General features: G+C 39.7%; 1 protein-coding gene across 7 annotated transcripts in view; it reads left to right on the top strand.

Annotated features, from left to right (window-relative positions):
• Positions 1-25,734, top strand: part of KANSL1L (KAT8 regulatory NSL complex subunit 1 like) — a 150,280-nt gene that overhangs the window by 91,083 nt on the left and 33,463 nt on the right. For all 7 annotated transcript variants that reach the window (XM_017889361.1, XM_017889360.1, XM_017889356.1 and 4 more), the window contains exon 6: positions 2,437-2,641. In XM_017889361.1, the coding sequence (XP_017744850.1) occupies positions 2,437-2,641 (205 nt within the window). The remainder of the gene's footprint in view (positions 1-2,436; positions 2,642-25,734) is intronic.

Here is a 25,734-nt window from a genome sequence, read left to right as displayed (position 1 = left end):
ATCTGGTGACATTGTAACCATGATAATGTTGTAGAGCAATGCATTACTTTTTCTGTGTTTAGATACACTAATACATACCATGTCTATCATGTTACAGTTGCCTGCAGCATTCAGTATGGTAACATGTTTTACAGGTTTGTAGCCTATGGAGCAAGAGACTATACCATATAGTCTAGGTGTGTAGTAGGCTCTACCAACTAGGTGTGTGTAAGTACACTCAGTGGTGTTCACACAAATGCAAAATCACCTAATGGCGCATTTCTCAGAAGGTATCCCCATTGCTAAGTGACACATGACTGTATAACATTTAGTGACACAAATAATAAGCTTTCCAATTATCTTTAAGCCAGCCTATGAGCCTCTAGCCAGTTCTGAAGTTGTGTCCTTTCATTTCATAAGATGTGGGCTCATCTTCTTTGGGCTAAGCCTTCTGTGGGGAGGGGAAAGCTGATATCTCATTAATAGCTAGAGTTGTAAATAGAAATAAAAGTTAAGTAGGTCTCAGACTCCGGAATAAGCTTTTAATTTTCCCTAGACACTTCCAGAGCAATGTCTTTTAAGAGCCAGTGTAAGTTCTGCCTAAAGGTGCTTCTGACTTGCTGGACAAAGAACCTCTTTTGGTGCTGGATCTACTCCTAACTTCCTGGATCCTACGTCTCCTGACTTAACTGCCTCTAATGCCAGCTACCTACTGAAATCTGTCTTCTTCTTGACCTTGACTCCCTTCTATGCTAGCCAGTTAGCCTGTTCAGTGCCTAACTTCATACTGGGTCTCCTGTATGCCTTCTGCTCCCCCTAGATATGACAGAAAATAAAATCTAGTTGTGAGATTGGGCCTGTTAATTTGAGAGAAGCATTATATCCTAAATCTTTCTTAGCCATCAACATGATGAAAGATTTTTAGAACCTTTTATTTTCCGAGACTTAAAGCATTCTTGCTAGCGCTCTCTGGAGACTTAATATTTTAAAAGTAAAATAGTTGTCATCAACTCTTTTTTTCTATACTGGTCTGGCCAGTAGTACATAATCAATTATGTATTTGTTGAATGTATGATAGTCACCAAATACCATGTTTAATTATTCTGTTTAGTGTTATCAACATAAGCCATTCAGACACCTTTATTTCTGGTTTCTCATTACTATGTAAAGCATTCTTGAATTATTTACTTTATCCACAAGCTAATATAATATTTTATAGTAGCCATAAATATGATTCAAACACAATACTGCTATAGAAAAACCATATTTTATATTTACTGGTAAACACCAATTCTACCAAATAGCATATTTAGAACTTACATATTGAACAGCAGTATCACATAATAGCAGATTCATTTGTTAATATTGGAATACTAAATTGACTAGCTTTTATCTACATAACTAAGGCTGAAATTGGTACCTTGTAGGGCCTGAAAAGCTTAATTATTGTATATATAATATAATAATGTAAATGAAGTTAAATTTATGTGGCAATGAGGGTTATCCTCTTGATGTTCTGATATTATAAAATATTTGAAATATTTAAATATGTTCAAAAATATATAAAGAATAAATATAAAATTATTATGCTCTTTTCATGTGTAGCTTAGGTGATCTGTTTCATTATTTTATAGTTTTTTCTGTAGCATTGGAAATTTTTTTTTAAATCCTAAAATATAGTAGGGTTACAGCTCTGTTTCAAAATTCACTGAAATGTTATTAATATATAGTGCTTATATAAGAGCAACTAATAGCCGGGCACACTGACTCATGGCTGTAATCCCAGCACTTTGGGAGGCCAAGGTGGGTGGATCACCTGAGGTCAGGAGTTCAAGAGCAGCCTGGCCAGCATGGTGAAACCCCATCTCTACTAAAATACAGAAACTAGCAGGCATGATGGCGGGTGCCTGTAATCCTAGCTACTTGGGAGGCTGAGACAGGAGAATCTCTTGAAACCAGGAGACGGTGGTTGCAGTGAGCCGAGATCGCACCACTGCACTCCAGCCTGGGGGACTGAGTGAGACTCCATCTCAAAAAAGAAAAAGAGAAACTGATAACGGAGTGATGACTTTAGCCCTTTTAAATACCTGTAATCTATGTATTTTCATCATACACAAAAAGAATTTTGTGTAGTTAAAACACTGTAATTGACATGAATTATTGATTTACAATGAGCAATTACGTCACACTAGTAAACTTGTGAGCATTTTCTAACTTATGGGATATTTGTTTTGCAGGAGAAAATAGATGTAAAAATGGTTTTCATGACTTGCATATGTAATTTCCCATTAATACAAAATATTTTACCAATTGTTAGCACAAAATTGGTTAAAATTAATACTCTTCTGTCATAATAGATCAAGGCAATTTACATTTAGTTTTCTTTGTCTTTTTTGTTTGTTTGTTTTGTTTTGTTTTATTCCCTTCCCATCCCCTAATTATTTCGTGGCATTTCAGTGCATCAGAGAACTTAGATGAGCTGTCTTCCTCCAGTAGCTGGTTACTTAACCAGAAGCACAGTAAGAAAAAGAGAAAAGACAGGACAAGACTGAAATCTTCATCCTTGACTTTCATGAGTACATCAGCCCGAACAAGGCCACTTCAGAGTTTCCACAAACGAAAACTCTACAGATTGAGCCCTACTTTTTACTGGACTCCACAGGTAAGGCTGCCTTTGGGAAGAAAACATGATCAAAGATTTACCATCAGCATATTTCATGTATGAGAAGATGTAGATTGTTATTTAGAATAACACTTATTTTGAATAATTACATGTATAAAAAGTACAAATATAGTTTATAAATGATATAGTAGATGTTAATAATACTAAAGTGGGCTTTAGTAATTTTTTAAACATTGCAAGCAGTGTACTCTGAAACTTCTCACATCCCCAGTTAAAAAAAAAATCTATTATGCCTAAGCTAATTTGAGAGATAATGAAATGTCAAGATGATTTTTAAAATGTACTGGCAAAGATAAGAAGGCAAACACAAATGTACTACATATTTGTCTCATAAATATTTGCTCAGAAGAAGAAAATCTGCACAGCTTCAGTTATTTTGGAAGAAGTAACATTGCTTTCCTTTTTAGGTTTAATATTTACTAATTTTGTTGAGTGTTCCTTTTCCTTCTTCTAGAATATAAGCAATACAATTTTAGATGTTCATGCTTACAGTTTTTACAAATTAAGTATACTTCATTAGAAACATTCATTTTGAGAAACATATTTTTCATGTGTGAACAAAATAATGGGGATACTTCCGTTAGTGTACTTCTAAACCAGCTGTGATGAAAGGAAAAATAAGTTATCTCTAGTTCTTGCTGGATATGCTTCCCCCTCCACAATTATTTTAGATTTCTTAATATATCAAAGGAAAGAAATTATTGATACTACTATTTAATAGTTTCTGATTATCATTACATTATCTATTTAAATATGTTTGTATTAAAGATGCTTTGTTTTATTAGGAACCAATTGTAAACTCTTTTATCAGGGTCCAGTTATAAATAGAAATGTGGATTCTGACAAATTAGCTTTTATTAAAAGACTTTTCCTGCTGGGCATGGTGGCTCATGCCTGTAATCCCAGTACTTTAGGAGGCCAAGGCAGACGGATCACTTGAGGTCAAAAGTTCGAGCCCAGCCTGGCCAACATGGCGAAACCCCATCTCTACTAGAAATACAAAATTAGCCCAGCGTGAAAATACAAAATTTGCCCAGTATGGTAGCGGGTGCCTGTAATCCCATCCACTGGGGAGGCTGAGGTAGTAAATCTGATTCCAAGCCCATGTTCTTTTTATAAACATTTATAGCAACAAGAATAAACCAAATCTTTTGTGGGCCTGAAATCAGTAAAGAGTATATTTCAGGGTTTGTAAGGTTAGAGGTATTAGGAAATATATAGAAAAGATGGGTTTTGAAAGATAAGCAGAGTTTTGAAGGTTATGGTGAAGAGAAAGGATTTTAAGTGAATAATTGGAACAAAGATGAAAAAAGTAATGGAGAATAGCAAATTCTGTTACCCTCAGCTTGTCTCCCATATTGTCAACCCAATAATTATTTACCTTTCTAAACTTAATTTAAATGTCATTTCTCTCAGGAAGCCTTCCTTGACGTCCCCAGAATGGTATATATATTATCATATATATATACTATACATATATATATTTTGTTTTAACCTTGCTAAGTTGGAATTTATTATACTATTTTATAATCATTTCTGACTTTTCAGAAAAAAGGTATGGTATGTTTTCAGAGAATAGGGGCTGTATCTTTTTATTTCCAGATCTACAGGGCCTTGAAGAGTACCTGTCTGATAGAATGTGCTCAATAAATAATCGTTTAATGTGTTAAAGAATTAATGAATTGGAACATAGGAAAATATTTAAAAGGCAATAGAGAATGGGAACTCAAAGTGTGTGTGTGTGTGTGTGTGTGTCCTAGATTTGCCTACTGCGATGGTCTAGAATGGTGATATTCCATATCCCATAGAACTTACTTTTTTTTTCTTTATGGAAAGTCTTGAGAACCGTAGAACTTTATGTAATGATTCAAATGCTCTATAAATCTATACTGTCCAATATCGTAGCTCCTAGACACATGTAGCTATTGAGCACATGAAACATGGCTTATGTAATTGAGGAACTGAGTTTTTTTTTTTTTTTTTTCATTTTTTTTTTTAGAAGTTTCACTATGTTGCCCAAGCTGGTTTTGAACTCCTGGGCTCAAGTGATCCTCCTGCCTTAGCCTCCCAAAGTGCTGGGATTACAGGTGTGAGCTACTGTGCCCATCCAGAATTTTTAATTTATTTTGTTTTTATTAATTTTAATTTAAGTAGCCACATGTGGGTAATGGCTACCAAATTGGACAGCACAGATCTAGACTCAGACTTATCCTGATAAGTAATCAGTATGTCCGGAACTCATATTATGTTTTCTAATACCATTTCCTACTAAAAGGAATCGGGGATTTCTGGAGAAATGGCTGGTCTCCAGGGCTGGGGAAGAAAAGGTATGATCATCTTGGAACATCGTAATATTAACAGAAAGCAAGGAAGTGTTTTAAAAAATGATAAAGGCCTGTTGAAAGAACATAGAAGCTAGCTTGAAGAGGCCCCTACTGGCCAAATCTAGGACTATTTGCTATCAAAATAAATAAGGACAATATTGAACCACTGAAAAAATAGGAACTCATGAGTCCTTACTGATGATAGATAAATTGGTGAAAAGGAAGACTTTACCATATGCTAGGATGCTGATTAATAAATGTGGAATAAACAGTCAAATTAGAGAATCATTTTGCAATCATCATAGTAAAGATTGATTGGACAAGAATCATTAATGGGTATAAATCTGGGGTCAGGATTGAGGAGAGGTTTGATGAGGAACAAGATATTTGCATGATCTTAAAGCAGGTGTCGCCAGTCCCCAGGCCACAGACCAGTACTGGTCCGTGGCATGTTAGAAATGGACCACACAGCAGGAGGTGAGCAGCAGGTGAGCGAGCATTGCCGCCTGAGCTCTGCCTCCTGTCAGATCAGTGGCAGGAACACACGGGAACTCAAATCCTATTGTAAACTGTGCATCTGAGGCATGTAGGTTGTGTGCTCCTTAGGAGAATCTAAAGCTTCCTGATCTGAGGTGGAACAGTTTCATCCTGAAACCATCTCCCCATCTCCTACACCCCCAATCTCCTGTCTGTGGAAAAATTGCTTTACGTGAAACTGGTCCCTGTTGCCAAAAAAGTTGGGGACTGCTGTCTTAAAGTGCCTCCTGCCAGTTGCCAGGGGGCATATAGTAACTATATAGAGAGAAACAAACATACTTTGGCCTGAGTGATCAAAACTACTGTCACCTGTGAGAGAGGATATAATAATGCTGTATAGTATTCTGACCAGAAATGTATAACCTGAATTTAATCATGAGTAAATATCAGACAAAGCCAAAATCAGACATACAGTATTAAAAAACAACAACTGGCCAGTATTCTTTTAAAAATGTCAATGTCATGAAAGCCAGGAAAGGCTAAGGACTTGTTCTAGATTGAAAGAGACACTAAAAAGATACATGACAACTAAATGAATATGAGATTTAGAGCAGAATTCTTTTCAAGGGAAAAAATTACTGGGACAATTGAGGAAACTAGACTATTGATGGTAGATGAGACAAAATATTTTATTAACGTTGAATTCCCTGAATATTACTGTTTTTGCAGTTATGTAAGAAAATAGCCTTATTCTCTGAAATACACATTGAAATATTAAGGGTAAAGTGGCTAAGGCATCCATTGTATATAATAAATAAACTTCCCTTCTGGAATGGTACCAGCCATGTGCAACCAAAAAGAGAGGGGAGTGAAATATTTGAAAGATTTAAAAACAAAAGCAAATGCTGTAGTGGGCAGAACTGTGTCTCCCCCCCTCCGCCTGCCCCACACACACACCCTGAAAGATATGTCTATGTCCTAACTCCTGGTTCCTAGGAATATAACTGTTACGGGTTGAACTGTGTCCCTAAGAACTTTTATATTAAAGTTCTAACAGCTAGCACCTCAGAATATGACCTAATTTGGAAATTTGGTCGTTAAAGATGTAATTAGTTAAGGTAATCAGGGTGGGCCCTAATCCAATATGACTGATGTCCTTATAAAAAAGGGTAATTTTGGTCGGGCATGGCAGCTCATGCCTATAATCCCAACACTTTGGGAGGCCAAGGCGAGTGGGTCACCTGAGGTCAGGAGTTTGCAACCAGCTTGGCCAACATGGCGAAATCCCGTCTCTACTAAAAAATACAAAAATTAGCCAGGCATCGTGGTTTGTGCCTGTAGTCCCAGCTACTCAGGAGGCTGAAGCATGAGAATCGCTTGAACCTGAGAGGTGGAGGTTGCAGCGAGCTGAGATCATGCCACTGCACTCCAGCCTGGATGACAGAGTGAGACTCTGTCTCTAAATAATTTAAAAAATAAAAATAAAAAGGGGGAATTTAGACACAGATGCATGCATACAGGGTGAATGCCACATAAACATGAAAGTTGAGGTCAGAATGACACTTCTACAAACCAAGAAACACCAAAGATTGGCAGCAAACACCAGAAAATAGAGGATACGCCTAACAGAGTCTTCGGCTTAGTCCTCAAAGGAAACCAATCCTGCTGACATCTTGATTTGACTTCTAACCTCCAGAACTGTTATTTAAGCCACTCAGTTGTGGTATTTTGTTAAAATACACCTAGCAAACTAATACAGTGGATGTTTTTGTTAGTAAGGTCTTTGTAGTTGCAATTAAGGATCTTGAGATGAGATCATTTTGAGTTTAGAATGGGTCCTAAATCCAGTGATTGTTGTCCTTGTAAGAGAAAGGAGAGGGCCAGGCGCGGTGGCTCTGCCTGTAATCCCAGCACTTCAGGAGGCCAAGGCGAGTGGATCACAAGGTCAGGAGACCAAGACCATCCTGGCTAACACAGTGAAACCCCATCTCTACTAAAAATACAAAAAATTAGCCAGGCGTTGTGGCGGGCGCTTGTAGTCCCAGCTACTCGGGAGGCCGAGGCAGGAGAATGACATGAACCCAGGAGGCAGAGCTTGCAGTGAGCCGAGATCGCGCCACTGCACTCCAGCCTGGGCGACCGAGTGAGACTCTGTCTCAAAAAAAAAAAAAGAAAAAAAAGAGAAAGAGATTTGAGACACAGAGAAGGCTATATGAAGGTGAAGGCAGAGATTTGAGTTATGCTTCCACAGATTAAAGAATGTCAGGCGCCAGGCCAGGCACTGTGGCTCACGCCTGTAATCTCAGCACTTTGGGAGGCTGAGGCGGGCAGATCATTTGAGGTCAGGAGTTCCAAACCAGCCTGACCAACATGATGAAACCCTGTCTCTACTAAAAATAAAAAAATTAGCCAGGTGTGGTGGCAGGTGCCTGTAATCCTAGCTACTCGGGAGGCTGAGACAGGAGAATTGCTTGAACCCGGAAAGCAGAGGTTACAGTAAGCAGGGATCCTACCACTGCACTCCAGCCTGGGTAACAGAGTGAGACTCTGTCTCAAAAAAAAAAAAAAAAAAAAAAAAAAAAAATGTCAGGGGCAAAAAATTAATTAATAATTTAAATTAAAATTAAGGTGTTGGCAAAAAAAGTAAAATTTAAATTTAATTTTGGAAGAAGAATGCCAGGAGCCACAGAAGCTGAATGAGTCAAGAAAGGATTCTCCCCTAGAGCCATCAGAGGGAGTGTAGCCCCACCAACACATCAATTTCAGACTTTTGTCCTTCACAACTATGAGAGAATTAATTTCTGTTGATTTAAATCACCCGTCTTATGGTAATTTATTATGGCAGCCCTAGGAAACTTTTATACAGAGTTTGGTGCCAGGAAGTAAGCTGCTGATGTAACAAATACTTAATGGTGGAAGTGGCTTTGGAACCGGGTAATGAGCAAAGGCTGGAAGAATTTTAAGGTGCATGATAGGGAAAAGCCTAGGTTTTGTGAGAGCTCAGAAGGAAATGAGGAAAATAAAAGACAAATCTGCTCTTATCTTAGAGAATACATATGTCATCATGAACAGAATTTGCTAGAATTCTGAGTGAATAACAGAATGAATGTTAAAGGTGCGTTTGGTGAAGTTTCAGAAGGAAATGAGGGACACGTTATTAGAAACTGGAGGGAAGGCTATCCTTGTTATAAAGTGGCAGAAAACTTGGCTGAATTATATTCTACTGTGAGGTGGAAAACAGAACTTGTAAACCATTTACTTGGATATTTAGCTGAGGAAATTTTCATGTACAGTGTGGGATTTGTTATCTGGTTTCTCCTTGCTTCTTCTTGTAGAATATGAGAGGAAAGAGATAAAGTAAGTAAGGAGCTGTTAGGTTAAAAGCAACCAGAAATTGATGATTTGGAAAATTCTCAGGCTATTACAAAAAGTGATATAGCTTGCTCTGGGGATTACCCAGAGCAGAGACAAACTTTTGCTGGGAAGGTTAGGTATATAACTCATGGATCCAATCAATCATCTAAGCAGAAGCCAGGAACAGAGATAGGGTTATCCAGAAAGAATTTTGAGAGAACACTCCTGTCTTAATGCCATGGATTCCCTTGACATATGTGGGAATCCCACAAGGATTTTGAGAATTTTATACCAGAAGCAACACTACCAGCTTAAACCAAAAGGGGCAAAGACGAGATAAAATGAAAAAAGGTTATCAGACCCCCAAAATTTTACAGGCAGGAAATGCACTGATAGAACAACTCAGTTGCAAACACTTATTACCCACCAATAAAAAGGAAGGTAAATCAGACCTAAATGTGAAAGGAAAACAATAAAACTTCTAGAAGAAAACACAGGAGAATGTCTTCATGTCCTCGGGGTGGTTGACTTCTTAAACAGGATACAAATTTCACTAATCAGAAAAGATTGCTAATTTAGACTTTGTTAATTATGAATTAATTTTCATCAAAGACAGCATTAAGACAATACAGTACACACTGAGCAAAGACATCTGCATTGTCTGTGTGTATGTGTGTATATATTCAACATAGATTTTATATCCTGAATATATGTGTATATTTTAAAATGGCTAAAAAAACAAGAATAAAAGAGATAAACAACCTAATTAAAAATAGGCATAAACACAGTTACATACTTTAAAATAGTAAAGTGATAACTTTTGTTATATGTATTTTACCACAATAAAAATTTTTTTTAATAAAAAATATGCAGCCAGGCGCGATGGCTCACGCCTGTAATCCCAGCCTTTGGGAGACCGAGGCAGGTGGATCATGAGGTCAGGAGTTTGAGACCAGCCTGGCCAACATGGTGAAACCCCATCTCTACTAAAAATGCAAAAATTAGCCAGGTGTGGTGGCAGGCGCCTGTAATCTCAGCTACTTGGAAGGCTGAGGCAGGAAAATTGCTTGAACCCAAGAGGCAGAGGTTGCAGTGAGCTGAGATTGCACCACTGCACTCCAGCCTGGGCAACAGAGCAAGACTCCATCTCAAAATAAGTAAATAAATAAATAAAATTAAAATTAAAATTAAAATATGCATAAGACTTGAACAGATCTTTTGTAAAAGAGGATATCCAAATGGCCAATAAACATATGAAAATACGTTTAAAATCATTGCTTATCAAGGAAATGCAATTAATACTACATCTATTCTTTTTTGTTGTTGTTTTTTTTGGAGACAGGGTCTCACTCTTTCACCCAGGCTGAAGTGCAGTGAAGTGATCTCAGCTCACTGCAGCCTCAACCTCCAGGGCTCAAGCTCTCAAACATTCCTCCCACCTCAGTCTCTGGAGTAGCTGAGACGACTGGCACATGCCACCATGCCCGGCCAATTTTTCCTTTGTATTTTTTACAGATATGAGGTTTCGTCATATTGCCCAGACTGGTCTCAAACTTCTGAGCTCAAGTATCTGCCCACCTTGGCCTCTCAAAGTGCTGGGATTACAGGCATGTACCCCTGCACCCAGACTAACATACATGTATTCTTATAACCCAGCAATTCCACTCTTAGGAACTCACTCAGGAATAATGAATACATATACACACAAAGGCCCTCTGGAGAAAGAGAGCAATAGAATATATATAGATATATAAGAGAAGATTTATTATGGGAATTGGCTCACATGATTATGGAGACCAAGAAGTTTCATAATATGCTGTCTGCCAGCTTGAGAACTAGGAAAACCAGTGGTATAATTCAGTCCAAGGCCAGAGCCCTAGAACCAGGAGGAGGAGGATGCCTCATATTAAGTACTGGAGTCTAAAGGCCACAGATCCAGGAACACTGATGTCTGACTGAGGGCAGGAGAAGATGAATGTCCCAGCTTAAGAAGAAAGGGAATTTGCCCTTCCTCTGCCTTTTTGTTTTATTCGTGCTGTCATCAGATTAGGTGAGGGTGGTCTTTACTCAGTCTACTGATTCAAATGTTAATCTGTTTTGAAAACACCCTCACAGACACACCTAGAAATAATATTTTACCAGCTTTCTGGGCTTCCATTCACTTAGTCAACTTGACACATAAAATTAACCATCACAGGGCTCATAACGGCTTTACTCATTAAAGCCTCAAACACAAAGCAATCTAAATGCCCACCAACAGAATTGTGGTATATTTATACAGCAATAAAAAGGATGGACTACTGATAAAACAACAAAGATGTATCTCCCAGACAATTATGTTGAGTGAAAGAAGAGAGAACAGGCCTGGTGTGGTGGCCAATGCCTATAATCCCAACACTTTGGGAAGGCTGATGGGGGAGGATCACTTGAACCCAGGAGTTCAAGACCACCCTAGGCAACAAAGTGACACCCTGTCTGTACCAAAAAAAAAAAAAAAAAAAAAATAGCCAGGTGTGGTGGTTAGGGCCTGTGGTCTCAGCCACACAGAAGGCTGAGGCAGGAACTTGCTTGAAGGAAGTTGAGGCTGCAGTGAAGCATATCTGTGCCACTGCACTCCAGTCGAGGTGACAGAGTCAGACCCTGTCTCAAACAAAACAAAACAAAACAAAACATACTCTGATAAATACAAATAAAACTTATGGTGATGATAGAAGTGAGAACTGTAGGTACTTCAGTGGAGCATGGGGGAGAGTGTAGAAGTTGACCAGGAAAGGGCACAATCTAGGTTTTTGAATTGAAAATGTGTCATACCCTTGCTGATGGTTACCAGGGCATATACCTATGTAAAAATTCATTATGCTGTATACCTTTGCCATAGAAGTGGGCATGTGCCCCATGCTGCACATTCAGAGTAGCCTATCCCTGTTGTTTTGGCCATCTATTGTTGCATAACAAACTATCCCCAAATGTAGTGATTTAAAATCATTTTCTATTATCTTTCATGATTCTGTGGATTACCTAAGTAGTTATTCTTCAGCTTTGCCTAGGGTCTCTCATATAGTTGTAGTAAGATTGTGACTGGGGTTAGCCATCTGGATGCTTGGATGGGCTGGAATAGCTGGGATTCTTTCACTCTCTGTGGCTCCCAGAAATGCAAATATAGAAGCTAGCAGTTCTTCTTAAGACTGAATCGTAGAACTAACACAGTGTTTTTCTGTTTAATTATTAGTTAAAGTGACTCAGTGTAGGATTTAATATAGGAGGGACTATACAAGGGCAAGAATACTGGGAGTCATGGTTCATTAGGGCTATAATTGAAAACTACTACAGTCCATCCTCTGGTTCCCTCTTTCATATGTAAAAACCATTTAACCCCTTCTTCCAAGACTGCTGATATCTCAACCCATTATGGCATTAGGCTCAGGCTTGAAGTCTTGGAACTCATCATGAAGAATCATGTCCATGGCTGGGCGGAGTGGCTCAAATGCCTGTTATCCCAGCACTTTGGGAGGCTGAGGCGGGTGGATCACCTAAGGTCAGGAGTTTGAGACCAGCCTGGCCAACGTGGTGAAACCCTGACTCTTCTAAAAATACAAAAATTAGCCGGGCGTGGTGGTGCATGCCTGTAATCCCAGCTACTTGGGAGACTGAGGCAGGAGAATCCCTTGAACCTGGGAGGCAGGGGTTGCAGTTATTGGGAGAACCCCACCCCAATATTCAACATGTGTTCTTTTCTGTTTCCCTAAGTGTCAGCTGGTCTGAGAAATAAAGGGAAAGAGTGCAAAAGAGAGAAATTTTAAAGATGGGTGTCTGGGGGAGACATCACATGTCAGCAGGTTCTGTGATCTCCCTGAGCCGTAAAACCAGCAAGTTTTTATTAGCGATTTTCAAAAGGGGAGGGAGTGTATGAATAGGTTGTGGGTCACAAAGATCACATACTTCACAAGGTAATAAAATATCACAAAGCAAATGGCAGGGCAAGATCACAGGACCACAGGACGGGGTGAAATTAAAATTGCTAATGAAGTTTCAGGCACGCATTGTCATTGATAACATCTGGAGACAGGGTTTGAGAGCAGACAACCGGTCTGACCAAAATTTATTAGGTGGGAATTTCCTCATCCTAATAAGCCTGGGAACACTACGGGAGACCAGGGCTTATTTTATCCCTTTGTCTCCGACCATAAAAGACAGCTGCCCCCAAAGCAGCCATTTTAGATGCCTACTCTCAGGGACACATTCTCTTTCTTAGGGATGTTCCTTGCTGAGAAAAATAATTCAGTGATATTTCTCCTATTTGCTTTTGAAAGAAGAGAAATATGGCTCTGTTCCACCCGGCTCACTGGCAGTCAGTGTTTCTCCCCTTGTTCCCCTGATACATTGCCCTGTTATCCCTGTTTCTTTTTTCCAGGTGGCCCCAGATTTCATATTAATTCAAAGCCCACCCTGCTCTAACAACAATTTGTGAGCTAACACAAATCAACTCACAGGGTTCTGAGGTGGACATACATCCTCCTCAGCTTACCAGAAGATCGACGGGATTCAAGATTAAAGTAAAGCACAGGCATAGGAAAGATCAAAAGGGTATTGACTTGGGGAAGTGATATATTTTCCATGAAATTCTTCACATTTATGTTCAGAGGATTGCAGTAACGACAGGTGTAAGAGATTTTAAAAAGTATTCAATTTGGGGACTAATAAATGCTCATGAAATCTTCCACAATTTATGTTATTTTGCCATGCGCCGTTCACACCAGTCCCTCTGTTCAGGGTCCCCTGACTTCCTGCAACAGCAGTGAGCCGAGATCGTGCCACTGCACTCTAGCCTGGATGACGGGCAAAACTGTATCAAAAAAAAAAAAAAAAGAGTCATGTCCAGGCACCTCAATTGAGAGGCAGGCAAACCTTTCTGAGGTGTTAATAAAGGGTCTTACAGTCTCATCCTTACATCTTGACATTGAGGCCACAGTTTTACTGGCAGTTCCCTGGATTTGATCTTCTACTGTTACCGTATCTAACTGTGAGAACCTTTTAGTGTGTGGAGTAGCTGGAAATGAGAAACACTCTTATTTTTTAACTGGAAAGTACTGGCTGTATTTTCTCTAACTTCTGTTTGAAAATGTAACAGATGCTTTTTTCTTTTCTTTTTTTTTGGGGGGGACAGAATCATGCTCTGTCATCCAGGCTGGCATACAGTGGTGTGCGATCTTGGCTCACTGCAACCTCCACCTCCCAGGTCAAGTGTTTTTCCTGCCTCAGCCTCCCCAGTAGCTAGGATTACAGGCACCACCACCACACCGGGCTAATTTTTGTATTTTTAGTAGAGACGCGGTTTCACCATGTTGGCCAGGCTGGTCTCGAACTCCTAACCTCAAGTGATCCACCTACCCAAAGTGCTGGGATTATAGGCATAAGCCACCATGCTTGGCCTAACAGCTTCTTTTTAAGATCATCCTACACCATCCATACTTTATCATAGGCAATTAAACGAAACTATTTGGCCCTTTGCACATTCTGCCTAGAAACCTTAGCTAACTCTATGAGTTCATAATGTACTCCTTTTATACTCCACATTTTTGTAAGGAAGTGTTACACTAATTTTTTTTATTATTATTTTTGGTGGGGGAGGGATGAGGTCTCACTCTGTCACACAGCCTGGAGTATAGTGGTACGATCATAGCTCACTGCAGCCTTGACCTCCCAGACTTAAGCAGTCCTCCCACCTCAGCCTCCCAAGTAGCTGGTACAAGCATGTATTACCACACCCAACTAATTTTTAATATTTTGTAGAGACAAGGTCTTTCTATGTTGCCTAGGCTTCTCTGGAACTCCTGGGCTCAAAAAATGATCCTCCTGCATTAGCCTCCCAAAGTGCTAGGATTACAGGCATGAGCCACTGCCCCAGCCTAATTTTTCTACTAGAGCAATAAGATGCAAGAGATAGAGGTATATTGATAGGCATAATTATTTAGAATAATTATTTGCAGAGGTTATGATTCCTTTGCTAGACAGGATTAATAAAAAGCATAAATTGTTATGCATTTTTTTACTTGACTTTGCTCATTTTACAACACTAATGATAATGTCAAATAATAATAGCTAATATTCATTAAGCAAGTATGTGTCAGGCATCATTTTAATTTCTGTATTAGTCCATATTCATGCCACTGATAAAGACATCCCTGAAACTCGGTAATTTATACAGGAAAAAGGATTTAATGTACTTACAATTCTACATGGCTGGGGACACCTTGCAATCATGGTGGAAGGCAAGGAGGAGCAAGTCATGTCTTACATAGATGGCAGTAGGCAGACAGAGAGAGAACTTGTGCAGGGGAACTCCTCTTTTTAAAACTATCATATCTCGTGAGACTTACTCACTATCACAAGAACAGCAAGGGAAAGCCTTGCCCCCATGATTCAATTACCTCCCACCGATCCCTCCCACAACATGTGGGAATTCAAGATGAGATTTGAGTGAGGACACAGCCAAACCATATTATCCACCCCGATCCCTCCCAAATCTCATGTCCTCACATTTCAAAACCAATCATGCCTTCCCAACAGTCCCCCAGAGTTTTAACTCATTTCAGCATTAACTCAGAAGTCCACAGTCCAAAGTCTCATTCGAAATAAGGCAAGTCCCTTTCGCCTGTGAGCCTGTAAAATCAAAAGCAGGTTGGTTACTTCCTAGATACAATGAGGGTACAGTAATTGGGTAAATATGGCCATTCCAAATGGGAGAAATTGGCCCAAAAAAGGGGGGCTACAGGCCCCATACAAGTCCAAAATCCAGCAGGGCAGTCAAATATTAAAGCTCCAAAATGATCTCTATGACTCCGTGTCTCACACCTAGGTCACACTGATGCAAGAGGTGAGCTCCCGTGGCCGTGGGCTCCTGTGGCTTTGCAGAGTATAGCCCCCTCCTGGCTGCTTTCACAGTCTGGCATTGAGTGTCTGTGGCTTTTCCAGGTACACAGTACAAGCTGTCTGTAGATCTACCATTCTGGAGTCTGAAGGAGAGTGGCCATCTTCTCATAGCTCCACTAGATGGTGCCCCAGTAGGGGCTATTTATGGGGGCTCTGACCCCACATTTCCCTTCTGCACTCCCCTAGCAGAGGTTCCCCATGAGCACCCCACTCCTGCAGCAAATTTCTGCCTGGATATCCAGGTGTTTCCATACATCTTCTGAAATCTAGACAGAGGTCCCAAACCTCTTGACTTCTGTGCACTTGCAGGCTCAACACCACGTGGAAACTGCCAAGGTTTGGGCTTGCACCCTCTGAAGCCACAGCCTGAGCTCTACATTGACTCCTTTCAGCTATGGCTGGCAGCTGGGACACAGGGCACCAAGTTCCTAGGCTGCACACAGCACAGCGACCCTGGGCCCAGCCCATAAAATCACTTTTTCTTCCTAGCCAGTGATGGGAGGGGCTGCTATGAAGACCTCTGACATGCAGTGGAGACATCTTCCCCATTGTCTTGGGAATTAACATTTGGCCCCTCATTACTTACTCATCTTTCTGCAGCCAGCTTGAATTTCTCCTCAGAAAACAGGATTTTTCTATTGTATTGTCAGGCTGCAAAGTTTCCAAACTTTTTTGCTGTTTCCCTTTTAAAACTGAATGCCTTTAACAGCACCCAAGTCACCTCTTGAATGCTTTGCTGGTTAGAAATTTCTTCCGCCAGATACCCTAAATCATCTCTCTCAAGTTCAAAGTTCTACAGATCTCTAGGGCAGGGACAAAATGCCACCAGTCTCTTTGCTAAAACATAATGAGTCACCTTTGCTCCAGTTCCCAACAAGTTCCTTATCTCCATCTGAGACTACCTAAGCCTGGATTTCATTGTCCATATTATTATTAGTATTTTGGTCAAAGTCATTCAACAAATCTCTAGGGAGTTCCAAACTTTCCCACATTTTTCTGTTTTCTGAGCCTTCCAAGCTGTTCCAGTCTCCCAGTTCCAAAGGCGCTTCCACATTTTTGGGTATCTTCTCAGCAGCGCTCCACTCTATTGGTGCGAATTTACTGTATTAGTCCGTTTTCATGATGCTGATAAAAACATACCCGAGACTAGGAGGAAAAGAGACTTAATAGAGTTACGGTTCCACGTGGCTGGTGATGCCTCTCAATCACGGCACAAGGTGAAAGGCGTATCTCACATGGCGGCAGACAAGAGAAGACAGCTTGTACAGGGTCTCTTTTTAAAACCATCAGATCTCATGAGACTTACTATCACAAGAACAGCACAGGAAGGACCCACCCCCGTGATTCGATTACCTCTCCCCAGTCCCTCCCACAACACATGGGAATTCAAGATGAGATTTGGGTGGGGACACAACTAAACCATATCAACTTCTAAATGCTTTAAATATATTTTTAATTTGATATTCATACCCCATTTTACTTAGAGAAACCGAAGTACAAAGTGGAATGAGAAGATACACATATTTAGCGCTATTTAAATGAATATGAATACAGATGTGGTCGTTTTAAGTGTTAATGCCGAATCTTAACACTACTTGTTTCATAAGCTTGATTTCTACATCTGATTTGAATCTTTTATGAGTTTTTCAGACTGTTTCTTTCTATGACTAGCCCATATAATCAATTGTTAAAACGTCACATAGTTTCTAAGGCTGTTTAAGAATGTTTGGCTGTCTTATTCTAAGAGAATCACATCTTTTGCTGTCTAAGCCAGTTTATTCATTACTGGTACACTTTAGTTTATGCTTGGAGAATCTATGCTTTTTTTGTGCTTGATAATGTTGCTTAATCTACCTAAAATATAGATGTATCTTTAGACCCAGAAAATACACTGGTAGGCATAGCTAGATGTGAACATCTTCTTCAGAATAATACTCTAATATAATTCTTAAAATATAAATGTGGCTAATAGCATTCTTTAAAATTTCACTTGCAATTTTGCACTTGCATAGGAGACAGATAAAAGATCTGCACTTGCATAGGAGACAGATAAAAGATCACAGACGAACAAATTAAAATAGGAATAGTTCTGCCTTATTTCATAAAGGTTATAATATTCATTAATTTTACTTCAATTTATACATGTTTAGCCCATCACAGGCTAGGAAGAAAAGTGATTTTGCAATCAATAATTTAAAAATGTTTATCTGATCATAATATGCTTCTTCAGCTCCTTCTTGATAGTATTTACACCCAGTTACCATGCAACCCTAGGCCCTATACTGTTGATGTCTCAGCCGTAGATAACAGAAGGCACCCTGATTAACTCCTGGCAAAGAAAGTTCTCTTTCCCACTGGGAAAAGTGAACACAGGCCTCTGGCATCCAAGGTTAGAATTCCTAATACCGTTTCTATAGAAGCAGATTGTAGGTGATTGGACATACAAATTGTTTATATAGGAAGCTAACAGTTACAATAATTATATTTTGAGTTAGGGCAGTCTACTTATTGTATTATAAGATTTTAGTTAATAAACCTAAATGTTTGAGCAAGGATAAGTCAAGAAGTGTATTCAGTCACTTAGATCAGAGGTTATTTTATATGAAATTAATAAAAGTAGAGATGGTTGGTTGAAAGTAGGGAAAAGCCCAGAGTTTTATTTGGTCATGCTCCCAATCACCTTCCTCCATACTGGGGGTGGGGAGTAGCAGTGGTGATTACTTCTTCTCTATTAATACTTGCAGCCCTTGAGCAATAATAAATCAATATGATGTAAATATCAGAAACATGACCTGGAAGGAAGTTTTAAATAAATGAAACTTTATTTGCAGGACCCTCACTCACTTATATTATCCCCCTCATGGTGGTTCCCACCCCTCTGGTATCTAGTGATGTTATGTATGCTTCCTGTTTGCTCATGGTATTCTTTAAATTACCCAACTCTTTTCTTTTCCTCTTATTTCTGTACAAATATAACTGGACTGTTTTGTCACTAGTTGACCTGCTAATCTCTGGTAAGCTGTTTACCAATGATACTGTTACTCTGAAGAATGCTATTTGCATATTGAGATGCTGGTCTTGCAGAAGTAGTAAATTAAATTCAAAATGGTCACATTATTAGATTATGGAATGTTGGGTGGGAAACTATTTTGAGCAGGATAATTTTTTCATTTTTTATGAATTTTAGCATGTAATTCACAAGCCATTTCATATTTATGAAAACAGCTGTAGTGACCTAACATGTATAAATTGAAGTAAAATTAATGAATATTATAACCTTTATGAAATAAGGCAGAACTATTCCTATTTTAATTTGTTCATCTGTGATCTTTTATCTGTCTCCTATGGCAGATTTGCAGTAGTGTTTGTAGTCTGTATCATCATTGTTATTTCATAGATTCTCAAATCATAATGCCGAGTGGTTTAATAAGATAATCCAGTGGTATGAATTAAGGTATATATAATAATTTCATTTGAAAGTTTCATTTCCTTTTTAAAATGTGAATGATTAGGTTTGTAAACTATGTGAATGCAGGCCACTTTTTTGAACAAATAATAGAAGATTTTAAAGAAAAATAAAGATATCATCTCATAGAAATTTAAATTCTTACTGGAAGCTGGGCATGATAGCTCAGGCCTGTAATCCTAGCATTTTGGGAGGCTGAGGTGGGTGGATCACCTGAGGTCAGGAATTCGAGACCAACCTGGCTAACTTGGTGAAACCCCGTTTCTACTAAAAATACAAAAAATTAGCCAGGCATGGTGACACACGCCTGTAATCCCAGCTACTCGGGAGGCTGAGGCAGGAGAATCGCTTGAACCCAGGAAGTGGAGGTTGCAGTCAGCCGAGATCATGCCATTACACTCCAGCTATCTCAAAAAAAAAAAAAAAAAAAGTTACTTAAGTAGTATTTTTATGCTGCTGGGAAGCCAACTCTTTCTTTGGTGCCACACCTACTGCAGCATCTGCTTTAGAAAATGGGAATTATCTTAGTTGAGGATTTCCTTACCTTGCTGTAACAATTCTGTACTCCAGGGACTTCTATGGGTTGACTTGGAGATACAAATTTATAGCATGTATATTTCTGTGAGAAAATATGCTTTATATAATTGTAGATAAATTTGAAAGGTACCAAATTAAAAAGAGTCTAAAAGTTACTTTTTGTAGGGAAGCAGCACATTTTGGTGGTTTCATACATAAGTTCTAGAAGACACACTGGATTGTAGTCCTTGTTCTACTTCTTAATAGTGTGTAGTACTGTGCAAATTACTTACTACTTTGTTTTCCTCATCCATAAAAATAGGGCTACCTTCATATGGCTACATTCAGCTGGAGGGCCAGCTGTGCTGGAGGAAGTGGGACTCACTTGCTTTTCTGGCAGGTGATGCTAGCTGTTGGTTGGGGCAACTCAGTTCTCATTGTGGCCTCTCATGCTGCATTAGCTAGAATGGCTTCCTTCCATGGCACCTCAGGACAGAGCTCCAATATGACAAGGAGGAAGTTACATGCCTCTTGAAGCCTAGGCTCCAGATCTTTTTTTTTTTTTTTTTTGAGACAGAGTCTCGCTCTGTCACCTAGGCTGGAGTGCAGTGGCGTGGTCTCAGCTCACTGCAAGCTCCACCTCCTGGGTTCATGCCATTCTCCTGCCTCAGCCTCCTGAGTAGCTGGGACTACAGGTGCCTGCCGCCACGCCTGGCTAATGTTTTTGTATTTTTAGTAGAGACAGGGATTCACTGTGTTAGCCGGGATGGTCTCGATCTCCTGACCTCGTGATCCACCTGTCTCAGCCTGCCAAAGTGCTGGGATTACAGGCGTGAGCCACCGCGCCCAGCCCTTTTGTTTGTTTTTTTGAGAAAGACTCTCACTTTCTCTCCGAGGCTGGAGTGCAGTGTCAACGATTTCAGCTCACTGCAACCTCTGCCTCCAGGGTTCAAGTGATTCTCATGCCTCAGCCTCTCGAGTAGCTGGGATTGCAGGCGGGTGCCACCATGCCCAGCTAATTTTTGTATTTTTAGTTGAGATGTGATTTTACCATGTTGGCCAGGCTGGTCTTGAATTCCTGGCCTCAAGTGATCTGCCCACCTTGGCCTCAAAGAATACTGGGATTACAGGTGTGAAATACCACATCCAGCCCAACAGATCTTAAACAACATAATTTCCACTGCATTCTATAGGACAAAGCAAGTGACTTGGTCAGCCTAGATTCAAAGGGATGGAGAAATAGGGGCATACATACAGGGATGGAAGAAATTTGTGACCTTAATATTAAACAATCTTTGCCTTGGCCTCTGCTTTGGGACACAAGGACAACTCGCTGAATCAGCAATGAAGAAAAAAAAAGGCTACCTTCTGGAGGTGTGTTGATATTAAATAAGAAAATACATTTGAAAGATACTTAGCTCAGCCCTGGCATGATGGCTCATGCCTGTAATCCAAGCTTTGGGAGGCTGAGGCAGGCAGATCACTTGAGGTTAGGAGTTCAAGACTAGCCTGGCCAACATGGTGAAACTCTGTCTCTACTAAAAATATAAAAATTAGCTGGACATGGTGGCGCATGCCTGTAATCCCAGCTACTTGGGAGGCTGAGACACAAGAATTGCTTGAACCAGGGATGCAGAGACTGCAGTGAACTGAGATTGCACCACTGCACTCCAGCCTGGGTGACACAGCAAGGCTGTCTCAAAAAAAAAAAAAAAAAAGCTATTTAGCTCAGTGCCTGGCATATAAATCCTCATCAAATGTGAATGATGTTGATGATGATAATGATTCAATGATTGGCACAACATCAGGGAATCAGTGATGGTTTTGGTGTGGAGGAGTGAAATGATAAAAGTATTACTTTTGAAAGATTAATTTGGTTCCTTGGACAGTACAATTTGCAGTGGGTGGAGAATGGAGGAACAGAAATTAGCTAAGAGAGGCTGTGCGCAATGGCTAGGTGAAGGTTCCCAAACCTCAGTTCTTGACTTCTGCACAGGTTCAACACCACATGCTCAACACCACATATAAGCTGCCAAGGCTTGGGGCTTGCACCCTCTGAAGTAATGGCCTGAGCTGCACCTTGGCTCCTTTTAGCCATGGCTGGAACTGAAGCAGCTGGGATGCAGGCACCATGTCCCAAGGCTGCAATGAGCAGGGTGGCCCTGGGCCCAGCCCACAAAACCATTTTTCCTCCTAGGTCTCCAGGCCTGTGATGGGAGGGGCTGCCGTAAATGTTGCTGACATGCCATGGAAACATTTTCCCCATTGTCTTGGTGATTAACATTCTGTTCCTTGTTACTTACGCAAATTTCTGCAGCAGGCTTGAATTTTTTTCTGGTAAATGGGTTGTTCTTTTCTACTGCATTGTCAGGCTGCAAATTTTCCAAACTTTTATGCTCCGTTTCCTCTTGAATGCTTTGCCACTTAAAAATCTTTTCCACCGGATACTCGAAATCATCTTTCTCAAGTTCAAAGTTCCACAGATCTCTAGGGCAGGGGTAAATGCTGCCAGTCTCTTTTCTAACACAGGGCAAGAATCACCTTTATTCCAGTTCCCAACAAGTTCCTCATCTCCATCTGAGATCACCTCAGCCTGGACTTCACTGTCCATATCTCTATCAGCATTTTCATGAAAGTCATTCAGCAATTCTCTGGGAAGTTCCAGACTTTCCCACATGTACCTGTCTTGTGAGCCTCCAAGCCTCTAGGAAGTTCCAAACTTACCCACATTTTTCTGTTCTCTTCTGGGCCCTCTAAACTGTTCCAGTCTGTTCTGTTACCCAGTTCCAAAGTTGCTTCTACATTTTCCAGTATCCTGATAGCAGCACCTCACTCTTTGCAGTACCAATTTACTGTGTTAGTCCGTTCTCATGCTGATGTAAGGACATATCCAAGACTGGGTTTTTTAAAAAGGAAAGAGGTTTGATTCACAGTTCAGCATGGATGGGGAGGCTTCAGGAAACTTACATTCATGGAAGAAGGGGAAGCAAACATGTACTTCTTCACATGGTGGCAGGAAGAAGTACCGAGCAAAGGGGAAAAAGCCCCTTATAAAACCATCTCATGAGAACTCACTATCACAAGAACAGCAGCATGGGGGTAACCACCCCTGTGATTCAATTGCCTCCCACTGGGTCCCTCCCATGACATGTGGGGATTATGGGAACTACAATTCAAGATGAGATTTGAGTGGGGACACAGCCAAACCATATTACTGATATATAGAAAAGAAATACAACTGATTTTTATGTATTGATTTTGTACTCTGCAATTTTTCTGAATTCATTTAATAGCTGTAGTAACTTTGTTCTTCGGGGTTTTCTATATCTAGGAACATGTCATCTACAAATAGGAAGTATTTTCTTTCTTTCTTCTTTGTCTTTCTCCTTTTTTGTCTTTCCCTTTCCCATTTCCCTTCCTTTCCCCCTTCCCTTCTTTTCCCCCTTCCCTTCCTTTCCCTTTCCCCTCCTCTTCCCCTTTCCTACCCTTCCTTCTTCCCTTTTTATTTCTTTTTCTTGCCTAATTGCTTTGGCTAGAACTTCTAGTGCAATGTTGAATATCAGTACCAGATCTTAGAGGGAGAGCTTTTAGTCCTCACCACTGAGTATGATATAAACTGTGAGTTTTTCATGCCCTTTATCATGTTGAGGAAGTTCAGTCTACATGTTTGTGAGTATGTCTCTTAGAATCCCAGAAGTTGAATTGCTGGGACAAAGAGTATGTACATTTATACATTTTAATTTTTTTTTTTTGCCAAATTGCCGTCAATAGAATTGAACCAAATTACATTCCCACCAGCAATACATGAGACTGCCTGTTTGCCAACATATGTATAACACAGTAAATTATTAAAATTTTGGGCTTTTTTGCCAATGCAATAGGTAGAAAATGGTGTTATAGTCTAGTTTCAATTTTTTTTTTTTTTGAGACGGAGTCTTGCTCTGTCACACAGACTGGAGTACCATGGTGCGATCTCGGCTCACTGCAAGCTTTGCCTCCCTAGTTCACACCATTCTCCTGCCTTAGACTCCTGAATAGCTGGGACTACAGGCACCTGCCACCATGCCTGGCTAATTTTTTGTATTTTTTTTTTTTTTTTTGTAGAGATGGGGTTTCACCTTGTTAGCCAGGATGGTCTCAATCTCCTGACCTCATGATCCACCCACCTCGGCCTCCCAAAGTGCTGGGATTACAGGAGTGAGCCATCATGCCTGGCCATCTAGTTTCAATTTACATTTATTTTAATATGAGTTAGATTGACCATTCTTTGCATATGTTTAAGAGCCATTATATTTTCTTTCATTTATATAATATAAACTGATTATATCATTTGCTCATTTTTCTGTTGAGGATTTGTTGCCTTTTTCATATGGATTTGTAGGAGCTCTTTATCTATATTAGGAAAATTGTATTTTATTATATTTTTTTCTGATATATACATACATATTAAGGAAATTTGCCCTTTGTTTTTTATGACTTTTTTTCACAGTCTTTTCTCTTTAATAAATGTTTTCTTTCTATGCAGAAGTTATTTTTTTTTAATGTGATCAACATTTTCATTATACTTTTTGGGTTTTGAGTCAGAATTCAAAATTTTTCTTGAGTTACAAAATAATTATCTTGTATTTTTTTTCTGTTTATTTGTGTTGATATGAATCTTGGTTTGTTTCCCACGCTGAAGTGCAATGGTGTGATCTCGGCTCACTGTAGCCTTCACCTCCCAGGTTCAAGCAATTCTCCTGCCTCAGCCCCCCAAGTAGCTGAGATTACAGGTGCCTGCCAAAACGTCTAGCTTATTTTTGTATTTTTAGTAGAGACGAGGTCTCACCATGTTGGCCAGGCTGGTCTTGAACTCCTGATCTCAAATGATCTGGCCACCTCAGCCTCCCAAAGTTGGGATGTTGGGATTACAGGCATGAGCCACCACGTCTGGCCCGTTTGTTGATTATTTTATTGCCCAATGTTAATTGTTCGGGAGAAGTTTGGAAGGACTAAACAGTCCATTGTAATCCAAATGATACTTCACCTATGACCAAAGAAAATGAACCATTATCTTCCCTTCAGGCCTTTAAATAAACTTGAAGTTACCTGATAAAAAGCATTAAACACATTGCATTTAAATGGCTATAGTTCTTAATATGCTGTCATTCATGCTGCCCTTTCATATTGATGAGCATAAGGTTAGTTAGCATCTGCTTAACATCAATGAGACTTGAGAGATGCAGAATTCCACTAGGTTACGCCTGCCAGGTTGACAAGTCCCATTCATATATGCAAAGCCGACGTATACAAAATTTAATTGTCTTTCCATTTAGGAAGGACTCCTATTGAGGAAACAAACCCTCATGTACAATAGCAGAGGCATATACAACTATTTAGAATAACCTACTTACTATGTCTTTCCTTCTCTCTTTTCTTCCTTCCCTCCTCCTGTCTTCTAGTAAAGAAATATTAAGTACCTACTGTGTGCCACACAGTGCCTAGGCATTGGAGATATTGTGGTGAGCATGATAGAAAGGGTTCCTACCTTCACAGAGCTTATATTTAATTGAGGGAAAAAGTGTAAATGTTAACTAATGCTGTGCTTTGGGGAAAAAAATAGAACTAAAGTAAGGAGATAGAAAATTCTAGGAGAAAGGAGTTTATTTCAGATAGGAGAGTCATAAGTACTTTCTGGAATAACTGACGTTTGCTTAGATACTTGATTGAAGTGAGGAGGGAACACACCACACAGAGATCTAGAGTTAAAGCATTTCCAGTATTTCTGAGTCATTAAACATATGAGGAAAAGCCATCAGCAAGAAGGAGAATATAGCTGACCTTGGAAGAAATTAATAATTCAAAGAACAGAAAATAACTTCCACGGCAGCTTGTTGTACTAAAGAAACAATCATGAAACAAAACAAAAAAAAAAAAGTGCCTTTAGAAATTTAAAATAAGGCCTGGTGTGGTGGCTTAGGCCTGTAACCCCAGCACTTTGGGAGGCTGAGGTAGGAGGATCTCTT

This window comes from Rhinopithecus bieti, unplaced genomic scaffold (assembly GCF_001698545.2).
Source record: "Rhinopithecus bieti isolate Rb0 unplaced genomic scaffold, ASM169854v2 scaffold_17939, whole genome shotgun sequence".
Taxonomy (NCBI): Eukaryota; Metazoa; Chordata; class Mammalia; order Primates; family Cercopithecidae; genus Rhinopithecus; species Rhinopithecus bieti.
This window is presented reverse-complemented; position numbering and strand designations above follow the sequence as displayed.